Source organism: Thermobia domestica, chromosome 11 (assembly GCF_964235325.1).
Source record: "Thermobia domestica chromosome 11, izTheDome1.hap1.1, whole genome shotgun sequence".
In the NCBI taxonomy this organism is placed as follows: domain Eukaryota; kingdom Metazoa; phylum Arthropoda; class Insecta; order Zygentoma; family Lepismatidae; genus Thermobia; species Thermobia domestica.
Genome location: NC_137464.1, coordinates 111,306,510 through 111,320,873, shown reverse-complemented (window position 1 = coordinate 111,320,873; position 14,364 = coordinate 111,306,510). Strand labels below are relative to the sequence as shown.

At 34.4% G+C, this 14,364-nt stretch overlaps 1 protein-coding gene across 5 annotated transcripts in view; it reads right to left on the bottom strand.

Annotated features, from left to right (window-relative positions):
• The window catches only part of LOC145664358 (protein similar-like), a 422,904-nt gene that overhangs the window by 233,726 nt on the left and 174,814 nt on the right, over positions 1-14,364 (bottom strand). For all 5 annotated transcript variants that reach the window (XM_081730989.1, XM_081730988.1, XM_081730991.1 and 2 more), the window contains exon 2: positions 524-711. In XM_081730989.1, coding sequence (XP_081587115.1) covers positions 524-711 — 188 coding nt within the window. The remainder of the gene's footprint in view (positions 1-523; positions 712-14,364) is intronic.

Here is a 14,364-nt window from a genome sequence, read left to right as displayed (position 1 = left end):
AAAGGTAAGTAATTAACGGGAAAAGTAAGAAGGAGTGGCAAAAAAAAAAAATCATTTTTGTTGCTCTTTAATACATAGATTGTGGACTTGGAGGTAATGGGCGATAAATACATATTACTCAACATTCATCATGGGAGGCATTTCGTTTACGTAGAAAAGTACAATCTTTTTATGTAATAGATTATTTTAAAAGATCAGTCAGTGAATACTACAATAAAATAAATTACGGAACCTTGAAGAGTTCATTAATTAACAGATTTTATTATACTTCAAATTCTGGAAATCTTGTGAGTAAATTCTTATTTTTATTTACTTATTATTTTAATTTTAAGGAAACAATGTTATCATCCGATCGATACGTTGATTACGTACTGTATGTCTATATTCAAACACAGACATTCTCCCTGAAATATAATCCTGGCACTTAATAAGTAATAAATAAATAATAATTATTATTATTAACAAATTAACCAGTAATGAACGATATTAGTATGTACAAACCATGCAACAGCAAATAACTTACATGAATCTAAAAGGCTCCGTATCTTCAGGTATGAAATGGTGAGTCGCATTATCGAAGCTTTGTCCAGCTGTGCACAATTCGTTTGAGTACATGGTAGTGCTTTGGCAAGGTCTGCAAAAATTTCTGTTTCTCGACTTCGTCGGCATCGTGCAGCGTCTCGAGACTTCTCTTTTCGCTTCTCCGAATTCCTAAAAGAAAAACAATTTTTAAAAACTATTTCATATAAGCAATGGGATTCCGAAAACTAATACAAGGGTTGGAAATAAACAACTTTAATATACCAATGAAAAATTAATGACAGTTGACTTCTTTGGTGTACAATCTAAAAGGGCTTAAGTTACTTTTTAGCCACTTTTAGTTTCTGGTAAAATATTGAAAATGAAACAAAGTTTCCATTCGGTACTATGGGCTTGTGTGTGGGTGATATGTGATCAATGTGTCTTACACTATATTTCATAACATTTGGTTGGTAGTAAGGTCTTATATCGACATATTTCTTTTACATTTGTCTTGGTTCTCTTAAGAAAAAAAAAAAAAAAAAAAAACAAGGCAATGTAAGAAAGAAAAAAAGAAGTAATGTTGTTTTTGACCTAAGCTTCTCTGACCATGTACTTTTCTTATATTAACTCCACACGATAAATTCTATTAAGAGAGTTTTTAACATCTTCTAAATGACCTACATTTGCAATGATTAATATTAATCAAAACTGTCACCAGTACAGTATAATGTAACGCTAGTATTCGCTTATTATTTTAAGATATCAAGTTGTATGTATTACGATACACTTTGAGCGATTCTAATCTAGCAATAAAAAATAGTGTTTCATGGTTCTAAGCCTTCTATACAATCTAACTCATGATATATTGTTCCGATATACTTTGGGTTGGAATCCTAGTGGCAAAACGCTTGTCTCTTGTAGAAACGAGATCCAGGTTTAACTCTGGGCAATGTAAATTTGTAGTGAACAAAGACAAGATAAGAGTCGAGGATGTCTCGTCTGAAAAGGTGTCGTAAAAGTGATGTCTCGTCTCGTGAGCAGCCCTAATGGTAAGACAACATTGTATCAGTCAGTATTCCTGTAGTTATCCCGCTCCTCCCCACATCTTAATTTCATCAATCCATCCATCCTTCTTCACTTGCTTTACCATCCGTTTTCTCTCATATAGAAAGTAAATGTCGAATATTACACTCTAGATTTCATTTAATTTCTTTAAAATTATTGTTTTCTATATGTCATATAGAGAGTTATAAAATTTAAAGACAAATAGTGTATTGTATAGACAAATAGTGTATTAAATAGTATTGTTATGAAACCAAAATGCCACAATCTTTACCACAGGATTCATAACTTTGATTAATGGTACCTAGACAAGACGAAATAACAGTGTCTTCGATAACTCGAATAGTAACGAACTGTGATTGTAGCCAAGTTGATTGATGTAGATAGTCTTCTCGTGAAGCGTGTCGATAATATCGAAACTCTAAACTGATATGATCAAATAAATGTACTTAGAGAAAAATGAAATGAAGTATTTCAGTTTTACGTCCCACGAGTATGACGGTTAGGCTAAAGGAGACGGTTATTATGAGAAATGAGTGAAATGGTGGAATGAAGAAAGTGGGAGGAAACGGGAGAACCCCGAGAAAACCCACGACCACGGTGTTTTTCCACCACAAAGGCCACACGAATGTACTTAGAGAAATAACAGTCTTAAGAACCACTTAAAAACATCAAATGAATGTGAAAGACAATTATTATTATTATTATTATTATTATTATTATACGTTTTGGAATGGAATACAAATGAAAAATGATTCACGCTGAAGATTTACAGTAAAAAGCAGGGTCGGATTAAGGGGAGGGGTATAAGCCTCGGCCTCCATGTGGACGGGGGCCTCCACTCGGATCAAAATCGCAGCTGACTGTCTGAAAAGAATCATAGAAGGTCTTCATCATAAGACAAAATATGAAACATTCATTAAATTTTCGCACTGTACATGCACAGAAATGTATTAGCGAAGTGAGCAGGGGCCACTTAAAAAACTCTAGATGGGTTAATCCAGCCCTGGTAAAAAGACTAACTTCACTTTTTTAACATATTAGCCCTAAATATTGAATCACTTATTATGGAGTGATATCAATTTTGTATACCGGTATTGTATTCTGTCGCCGCCACTGTACGGTAATCATGTTCGACAGAAACTTGAGTTCATCAGCAGAGCGAAAGTGCTTTCCCGAAAGAAAGAATATCCGACTTTAGCATGCTATATACGTTATTTACGATCTCTCAGGTTGAGCTAAGCAGCAAGACAAGAACACGAACAGTGAGCCCTGATTTTTTTTAAACGTTCCACGATAATGCACCGAAACTAAGAGAGATGATGATGATGAGATGGATTATGATAATGATGGAATGAAAAAAGTTGAAGGAAACAGAAGAACCCCGAGAAAAACCAAGAATATGGCGTTTTTTTTTCCACAAAGATCACTCGGTGAAAGGCGAGAGAGTTCTGAATTTGTAGAATAAAAATGAGAATCTTGTCAAATGTCAGGTGCAAAGTGTCCTAAGGTTTTCAATATTCACTTATTCCGGAAACTGAGTTCCGCCCTGTCCGGAAAGCAGTTTTTCCTGCTAGTGAGCTCAATTACGTATTGAATACATTGGCAACAACAATGACAGTACAGAAAAACTTATAGGCCTATCACGCAACGAGAAGTACCTGAATATGTATAGTAATTACATTAAAAACTTGCGTAGGGTATGTATTTTCTGTACCATTAATCTTTTGTGCACATCATTTATCGTTTGTGAAAACTGAAAGGAAATTTTAGTTTAAATTCACCCCCTCACAGTTATGCCCTTTAGGATAAATGAGACGGACACGATTAATGAAAGTGATTCATCTAACCCGGAACCACATGCACCAAGGACGCACGCGCTAGCCACTGGACCTGTAGGAAGGGCTTCCTATCGTTTGTATTTTGTACCAAAATGTTTTGGATGGTCCTCGTTTTATACTAGTTCTGGGATAGTGCAAATTAATAATTATTATTCTGTCACAAATTAGGAATCTTCAATGTTTTACAATCTTCATGTAACTTCATCTTGATATACCAGATGTCCATGTTCCGTATCATCCATCAATCGATTTCCGTCTTCCTGTTTTACCTTCTACCATACCTTTTATAATATCATTTAGAATACTAATGTTTCTCCAACAACGTCTTTACTAGTTTCTTTTCATCTATCCAATATAGGGTTGCTATTCATCCTGAAATTTCTGGGATCATACCAGAATCGACATCTACGTTCCAGTGTCTCGAAAATAAATTTTAGGACGCACAAATATTCCAATTTCGGAGAATAAGAGAATTTTTTTTAAATATTTTTTAAGATCCTTTTCAGCTTATGGATTCAGCAGCTCAAAGCACAAAGGATAACATTTACTGTAATATTGTCGGTATTTCTCTTTTTCTCTTTCTCTTTGCCAGATATTACTTATGAGGTCTGCTGTCAAGATGATGTGATAAAAAGGGTATTGATATGAAATAGACTGAGAAAGCCTTGTCCAGAGACCAAATGCTGATATTTAAATCTTGTTTTATGTTACAATATTGCCTTCCACTAATTTCCTTTGTATTTCTGGAGCCGCTGTGCCCGTCAATGCAAAGGAGAAAGTTATATATAGTTTATCCTGCCAATAACTTCTAATTGAAGACAAATCTTTGAATATATATATTTCAGGCAACATAGGCTTTCTTGAAAATTACACAGCAAAATGTACTCAAATTGTCTGACACATTCCGAAGTTTTTCACGAAAAAGATTATATACTGGTTTACCCACTTTTAGTGATAACAATGCATACGTTACATTAAACACTGTGTGCAATGATCGATGCTTCAGAATTTTCATGCACTCCCTCTTAGCATTGAAAGATATGTTATAAATCTCCCTTAGCTGATATTCTCATTATTTTATCCTTTCTATTTCATCTTAATTATTTTTTATACTGGGATGCACAATTAATAAAAATACTGTCAATGCCCATGCTTACTAACACATCCAAGCCACATGTATTGACTAAAAAAATACCTAATCAATGTGTTACAAAAGTTGTCATTATTAGTAAGAAAGTGTGTTTCCATATATCCGAACACTAGTAATTCCATCACGAAAAACATGTATATATTTTTGTTAAGTGACCCTTAGTGCGAACAAACACCGTGTTGTATTCTCCTGTTTCCTCCCACTTCATTCATTCCAAAATCGCAGTCTCCCTTAGCCTCAGAGCATAATGGAGCAATGTTATACTAAAATTTAATATTCGAGACAATGAGCTATATATATAAAAAAAAGACAATTAATTCGTCCATCAAGATTTAAGATTTCACCTAATTTAAATGCATATTGATAATTTCAAAGTGTTTATGTTTGTGTTCTTCAAAATGCTTATGCAATTTCTATTTATATTGCAGTATACTTTTCATTTCCTTTGCCGCTTTAAATAAATCGCTATTATCAGTTTCAATAATCTCCATTAAATCATTATCACGTGAAAGCAGGAAATTGCAGTTTAAACTTTCAATGTTCTAACAATTCCAGACACTTTTGCAAATAACTAAAGGAAAAAAGTCCTTGATTTGAAAGAAATGTGTTTTACAAGGGAGTTCAATGGCCGTTAAGAATTATGTTGATGGATTATCCATGACGAAAATTTCACGATTTACAAAATACGCATCTATTTGGTTTTCAACGAGCATTTCTATCGGGTGTTCCTAGTAAAACTCATTAATGTTGGGAATTACTCTCAGAGTCGCAATTTATTTTGAAGAGACTACTCTAATTAGCCAGGAACAAAGCTATCCGCTTCCATGGAGCAGCCAACGAATGTAACCGTTACAAAAAAAAACAAAAAAAACCGGAAATAATCTTTATCATGAGGTAAGCTTCATCGTAGATTAGAACTGAGAATTAAATCACTTTCGTAGTTGCCGTTAATATGCTTCACATGGTCTTATCGAAAAGGGAAGATTATTCAGAATCAAGAATTTTATAATTAACTCATTCCTGGAAAAAGTAGTGTCTATTATAATTTCAAATGATAGTAAAACTTGATCAACATAACTTGACAAACACAGTTTAATTTATTTTTAAAAATTTTTCCTAAGTTATTACGTTGAAGCAGTGTAATGCATTTATACGTCGAGATATGAAAACTAATAGATCTCCATGTTTTACGCAGTGATAACAGATATTAATGACAAGATATTTATGAATAAAGGCTTCCCTGAATGAACAATGACCTAACATTTTGCTTCTTTAATACTGAAATTCATTAAAATTCATTAAAACAAGCTTACCAGAGATCAAGCAGCAAGTTCTACGTAACGATTCCAGTAACAAGAGTAAATGCATATTATAGCAGTAATGGGATAAAAGCCATTTGGGAGGTATCTGGGAACTATCATGGACATCTTGATTGACTAATCGTCTGTTTCAGCGTTCGTCATTGGTCATTTCATTCTCGATTGGAGAATGGGTTGGTATTACTCGTACAACCTCCATTTGCTCTGGCACCCACAGAAAAGTACTTCCTCGCCTTCTAATGTTACAGATGGAGTGGTTGTACTGCTCTTAAAATTAAGACATTCGAATAATGGATTCTTTCAATATTCGTTACTCCGATATTTGAATAAAATTCGCTATTTGAACAATTATTCGGATAATTAATATCCGAAACATTCAAATAACAGCAGAAAAATACATGAAATATTCTAAATTCCTTGGTTGGTTGTTGGTTTTGGAATTTAACGTTTCCTTCAGCACCGAGGTTATTTGAAAAGTAAACCCGCAGATTAATATGAAATCCACATCACATGAACTCGCATTGGTAATAGAACCTAGCTCTTCCACTCCAACGGAGAGTTTGCTGACTATTCTGTCACTAAGAGTGTCTCCAGTGCTAAGGGTTCGGGAGTCGGAGACGGTATACAAATTGAACAAGCTCTTTTCTAACGTAATACATTCATTTACACAATTACTCCGAACTCAGCATAATTTTGTAAGTTGCAAATATGGACTTAGTATTTATGTTAAGTCTCCTTGAACAGCATATAAAGAAAGTTCAATCCTCTATTCCTAAATAATGTTTTGTAAAGAACTAAGCGGATTTCCAACTTACAATATTCGGGTCAGGGTTGCCCGTAAGAAGGACTAAAGCCGTTCAAACGAGGTAAAAGTAATACGGCCTTTTAACAAACAACAATATCTTCAAGAAATGGGTTATTAATCTCACACAAGCGTAACGTGCAGTGACATTTTCGAAACTTGATACTGTTTTGCACGAGGAGTGGCTGCGTATTCCCGTGCGAACAGTACAGATTCTGTATTTGTTCATACCACTTAGGATACAAGCTGTAATTCGGGCCAGAGCCCCCACTAGTAATAAAACTTTTGTGGAATTGCAAAACGGTTCTTTTTTTTCAATGCCTGTATGTTTATCTTACTTTCACGTGACAATTTTACAGAAACATTCCTCGTTCTCGTAAAACGAATCTGAACATTTCATAACGTTAAACACAGAAGACAGGAAAGTGAGTTTAGGATGTTTATCCATCTTATGTGTGTAAGTCAGCTGATTATTATACCGTTCAACATATTTCAATTACATTTTCTATATTTGCGATGATTCCTTCTATTGTGTATTTCATCTCTCTTCCTTCAATGGTTACTGAGGATCACAATTATCCATTGTACATTTTCAGCACATGTAGCTCCAATAGTGTGCAACACTGTACCACTACATTTCATAGTTATGTTTAGTGATAATAGTGCATTTTAAATCTGTGCACACTTGCATATGGTGCTATTTCAAATAAAATATTTTTATGCTGAGTTGGCAACACTGCTTCACCTATGGCAACCCTGTTTATAGTTTTCGATAGGGCATTTTGTTCTGATTATATTGTGCAACTTTTGTTTTGATTACTTTAACGGTTTTCAAGATATTTACTTTAATCGTACTTAATTCCATGATACAATTTTTTGGATATTAAAATTTTGAAGCCCTCTATCTCCTACCCTTCTGGTCCATAGCACCGTAAATTTTGCTCATATTCATTTCTCATGATGCTCTATCAGATGTGCTATGTGGCAATCAGATTTTAGCGACAACTTGTGGGACCCTCCCGTGTAAGGAGGAAGACGTAGCGATGTCAAGGATAACAATGGTGGAATTAAGAAAGTGGGAGAAAATGGCAGAACCACAAAAAAAAAAAAAAAAAACATACAGTGCTTGTGCACCCAGTTGTCGCGGGCTGAGATCGAACCAAGGTTCTCATGCAGCAAACTGGGAACGCTCTACCACTGAGCAACTGCAGCTCTCAAAGTTTCAGTTCATTTCAAAGAAAATAATAATAATAATAATTACAGATACAAATCAATGAAATAAAAAATTCAAAGATGGTGTGAGTACTCTCCATCTGTTAGGCAAAGTAGTACCAAGATACAGCATTTAAGAATTACTTCCTAAAGCTCAAAATCATACAATGTTATCTAAATCGCAAACAGAATGTGAGAAGCTAGCAAAAGAGGTGAAGAAATTGTTTAACGCATCCCTATCTGGAACTAAACCTGGGACCATACACCAAATCCGCTTGTTGTACTAGACAACGGAAATGGGGTGATAGAGCATTGACATAGCAAGGTTTACAAAACAGGATGCTAAGTAGAAAAGACTGGAAACTTATGCTGTAAATAGTCCCACAATTTCTAATACATATCACGACACTAATTACGCATGTGTTGCATTTCATTAAGTGTTGAACATGTTCCACGAATATCTGAATGCAACTAGAAGGCAGTGTACAATGTTTAATTCAAAAGCATTTCTAAGAACTGCAAAAACAAGGATTTTCCACTAGCCGTTTAGCGTAAGAACTACTACCTGCCAACTGGCTTTAGAGTTGAATGCACTCATAAATTGCATTTTAAAACTGAAAAACAGCTATTAAATCTGTCTATTCAATTTCTTGGTACTAAAATGTTTTAGTAAAAAATAAAAAAATAAAAAGAGTCAAAACTATTTATTATTAACTGACCTTTCACTAATTATTCAACATGCATTCTATCAATGAGACAGTTAAAACTTGAATAAAGCGATATGAAATTTTGTAGAACTTTATGCTCTTAAGGTTAAATTTTAACCGCTTAAAACAGGCGCACTCACGTAACTTACAAGGGAACATCTTATATTGATAGTCCAATCAAACAATGTGCAATCAATAGAGAAGTAAAGAAAAGTGAGAAATCCAAAGATTTACGGGCCGACACCCAGAAACACAGGAGATTATGATACAGAGGAAAGAAGGATTTAGAATCAAGTGAAGATAGCAATGCAAGAGATACGCTGACACAGAAATAACTTCAAAATGACTAAAGTAATCAAAATGACATTTACACAACAGTATAGTAAGCAAACATTGTACCCACAGACATACTCAGTAACATTATATGCAATGCAATGTTGCCAACTGAGCACAAAATGAAGTTTTGTTAAATGGCACGGGACACAAATTATAACATGTAGAAAATCTAATTATGAGTAGAACCATACCTGTGAAGTCATGATGTACAGTGTTGCCAACGTTTGAAAATAGACCTATATGAATGAATCTCGGATGTAGAAGAGAACATACCGCCCACGATTCAAACTAGTTAAAACCAAAGTATGAGACCACAAAGATGAATATAATCACTGAAGTACGAAAATAAGGGACGAAGCACAGTGTCGAAGCAGATTTGCTCAAATGGAAAATCAGAATAGTATCAAACACAACACACAAAACTGAAATGATGCATGCTGTTGGATTTGCAATTCATTAGCAGGCTCACTTTTCTGATTCACGTAATATTGTATCACCTCACAAATTATTGGTAGTCAATTTTTCAGTGATGCTGTTGATAAAGCGCTCCGCAGTGTGTTGGTAACTGTATATACTCTTTTACACCCGAGATTCATATAGAAATCCATATAGGCCTATCTTCAAATGTTAGCAGCACTGTACATCATGATTTCACAGATATGGTTCTACTCATAATTAGATTTTGTACATGTTATAATTTGTGTTCCGTGCCATTTATCAAAACTTCATTTTGTGCTCAGTTGGTAACACTACATTACATATAGGCTAATGTTATTGAGCATGTCTGTGGGTACAATGTTTGCTTACCATACTGTTGTGTAAATGTCATTGTGATTACTGTAACCATTTTGAAGTTCTTTCTGTGTCAGCGTATCTTTTAATTTGCTATCTTCACATGATTCTAGATTCTTCTTTCCTCTGGAATCCCGTAAAACTTTGGATTTCTCACTTTTTTCACTCCTCTATCGATTGCACATTGTTTGATTGGGCAATGCTACTATCAATGTAAGATGTTCCCTTGTTAGACTCCCAAAGAACATAGGTTGCATATATATATATATATATATATATATATATATATATATATATATCATACTACTTTGTATTATTAAAATCACTATAGCAGTCAGAGAAATACAAAATAAAACCATTGCAGAACTTCACTTGTATTTCTGATTACTTAAAATAGTACATATTCACCACACGATCATATCCGTTAGTTGAAATTATATATCTACGTCTCAAATTGACGAATTGAAAAATTTGGGAGGAAACTTCCAATAGGTAACATCTCGTTTATGACATTGGTCGCAGAAACTGTTTGAGTATGACTATTCTACAATCAACTGGAATTCATTATTAACTCATATAATAAAATAACTGTTATTGATTAAGTGTTTGAAAACCAAAATATACACACTATATATATACTGGTAATAACATACGAATATGTCAGAAACAAATTCTTTATACATTTACGAACCCTTTATAAAATTAAGATATAAATTTTACGGCGTCCGTAGCTTGTATAATACAAAATTCAGAAAACACCTGATCTTTGTGGAAATGCAATTAAGCCTTTGTGCTGAGGTGTTTACTATTTCTTCAAAGTTGTTAATATGAATTTGTAACGAAGCTAAGATAAAAGACTTCTATAATGACTATCCAAGAAACAAACTTCGATAGACAGGATTTTCCAAAGAACATCCTAAATACAGTAACATCCTGAAGTCTCCAATTGCCGTAAAAATTCCGATGATTTTTTAAGTGTATTTTCGGATATATAGATCATCCTGAAATTTACGAGGAAATGTCTAACAATTAAGGAACGCTAGGTTTTCATTTTGTTTTAAGCTATGTCGTCCTCATTATTTCTAATTTGTTCAATTTTAGAAATAAATGCACTCCCTCTATAATACATCCCAAACAGTAGACAATAACAGGACTACCTGTGAACTACTTCATGGATACATAATTAGGGCACATGCCTTCGGTACGGGAGATCCAGATTTATTCCCGGTGGGAGCTGAAGTGGTTAAGCTATAGGTCCACGTCTCATACAGCCTCAATGCTTAACAGGACAAAAAATCAAATCGAACATAATAGCGCTGAAATTGGTTGTCAACCCCGCTGAAGAGTCCAAAGACAACGATCCTCTTTTAGTTTAGTGTCTCACGGTTCTTTAGGCCAAACAAAACGGATGATGGTCAAAAGTGAATGATTATAAGCTTAAAAGAATATGAGAATCTAGCGTTCCTTAATTGTTAGACATTTCCTCATAAATTTCAGGATGATCTATATATCCGAAAATACACTCAAAAAGTCATCGGAATTTGTACGGCAATTGCAGACTTCAGAATGTTTTATGTTCTCCCACCGAGAACCGAACCCGGGACTACGTCCACCAAAAGCACACGCGCTAGCTCGACCAGTAGGAAGGGCACCAAAGACGTAGAGTGAACATCAACGAAGACTACTTAATTTCAAGCTTTCATTGAGGCTACGAACAAGACTACCAAACGGTATGGGAACATTGATATCAAATATTTACATATCAATTTTTAAAAGATTGGTGTTCTATAAGTCGTTTTTAGTGAAATTTTTGAGTTTTACGTCCCACGGTTATGCCGGTTAGGCTAAAGGAGACGGTGATGATGAGAGATGAATGAAATGGTGGAATGAAGAAAGTGGGAGGAAACGGGAGAACCCCGAGAAAATCCACGCACACGGTGTTTGTCCAACACAAAGTTCACTTGGTGGGAGCAGGGTTTGAACCCGGGACCCCAAGCACCAGAGGTGAACGCTCTACCACTGAGCCACCGCGGCCCCAAGTCGTTTTTAGTGTTTGGACGTAACCGAACGTAAGATACTGGCATTTTTAAATGAAACTATAATTAGCTATATCATTTGTGTAGACATAGGAAGTACAGCTATATCCCTAATTACCGAAAATATTCTCTCAGATCCAACTTTGTTGTTTCCACTCCAGTATTTTTTCTTCTTTCACAGTGCTATATTTTATTGTGTGAAACCTTTGCTACATTACAATATGAACAGCACACAATCTCTATGATCTATCGGAGATCAGTATAATTCTCATTTTGTCATGGCAAGACTGATGATGAAAATACATAAAATAAAATTTGGTGCTCCATGTAACGCATGAGAAACAGAAGCTACCATAACGTGACTTCCCCTTCGTATCGGAAAATTTCATACGAGACATCATGAAGACATGTTCCAAGAATTATCCGTCTCTTAACATCAATAGACACTGGTGTCAGCTTGTCACATTCATTCAACTGAAATCCCCAAGGTGATTGATGACGTAGTCGAAGATGGTTTCCAGAATTAAATATGCTGACCAGAAACTACAATGTAATGTCAGACAACAACACTCTATGAACTTTCAACTTTACATACTAGAAAACAGTATACAAATCCAATAAGAGCTCTTCCATTCAATCATGTTAACAGTTAGTCACATTCGAAAATACGGTAATTCGCATCCACAATTGGTAGGCTGACATAACGTTTTTTTTTTAAACCTCGATTCTTTTTTTTTTTTTTCAAATCCTTATGGCAGTCACTCGTACGATACTATGACAAACATATAGAAAAATTTGTTTTCTTCTCTCCTGAAAAATTAACAAAACTGAGATATGTCGTTATGTAAGCCCATCAACGACATGTAAGATAATCTAATTTGCTGGTCTTCAAAACATCTTTATCACAGGTATTCAAATTTCATTACAAACTACTCTTAAAAACTGACTGAAATGTTTTGAACATGAATGTGACAACATATCAAAAATTACTATTTTGATGTAACTTTTGATATTTTCATTAGCAATAAAAATAGCAAGCAAGAAAAAATGTCAACGTCAAATATCAGGTAGATAGATATCTCGCTTTTAGAAAATAAACTTTTTGAAACACATTTAAAAGATTGAGTTACGCCAAAAAAAAAAAAAAACTTACATTTCTATTTACTATTCAGTTTATAGTAGTGTATTTACTATTGACTTTAGAGTAGTTCTGTCCAAATAGACTTTTCGGAAAACGGAAATTTCTGCAAAATCTGACATTTCAAAAATTTGATTTTTGGATCTCAAAAAAGAATTTGGGTTTTCGGTCTTCAAAATTGATTTTGGGTTTCTATTTTCGGTTTTCAAAAGTGAAATTCAATTTTTCGTTTTCGCTTTTAAAGATCGAAATTCGTGTAAGAATACCGATATACGAGGATCTGTTCGAAATCCCAGCTTATGTGTTCTAATGTACAAAAGAAAAATAAATTTTGAAAACAAAAAATCATATTTTTACAACAAAAAAAAATCTGTTTTCGAATGTGTATTTTTTTACTTTATATTTTCGAGGGAATAAATATAATTTATGGCACACACGACTCTTTTGGAAATAGAAAAGCTACAACTTACACAGAAACACTTATATGGTAAATTATAATCATTTATAAATGTAAATTATATAAAGGCAGGGTTCGAAAAGGAGGATGAGAGAAATTTCCCCGGCTCATCAAAGAAGTTTCTTCCTTGCCAGGGAAATATTTACCTCCCTTAATAATAATAATAATAATAATAATAATAATAATAATAATAATAATAATAATAATAATAATAATAATAATGTGTAATACATATATAGTTTATGCATAGTGAGTTATTAATGCTTTCACATTCTGAAACAGGATTTTCGGTCCGCTTTTAGTAAAAGTCTGGCCCCCTTAAAAAAAAAAAGTATTGAACCTTAAGAAAATCTTGCTGGGTACACCCCTGCTGCATCCATATCTACTGCCTTATCCATTAGTTCATAATTAGTGAGGGCGTACTGGTTGATTGGTCTACGCAGCAGCTTTAATGCTAGCGCCTCACATCTAAAGAAGAAACGTAGCGAAGGTGTATTCACAAGTGGGGCTCGACGTAAACGAAGATCAAGGCTTATCACGAACTGGCTTAACGTTAGTATATTTTTTCATGTTACAATACGAGATACAACGGGGTACTGAAAAGCTTCTGTCCCCTCTCTTCAAATAAAACAAAGTGCATATTCATGTGAACGTTTAGTATTTTAGTATGTTATGGTACAAATACAGGCTTCTCATGTCCTTGTTAAGGTTTGAAGTAATGATGGTGAAAGTTTTACAGCTTTCGAGTGTCGGACTATCATGAAGTTTCTGTTTCTCTAGGAAAAGCCTGCAAAGGGCATTCACACTGAGATGTCATAAACACTGAGGAAACAGTGTCCTTCCTACAACACCATCAAAACCTGGATAGCTCGTTTCAAGACTAAGCACTTCACCGTACAAACCCTACAGTGGACGTCCTCCAATCTCTGTCGAGCCCGCAACATGTGATACTATTCATGAACTGATCCTTGACGAATGGCAAATATCTTA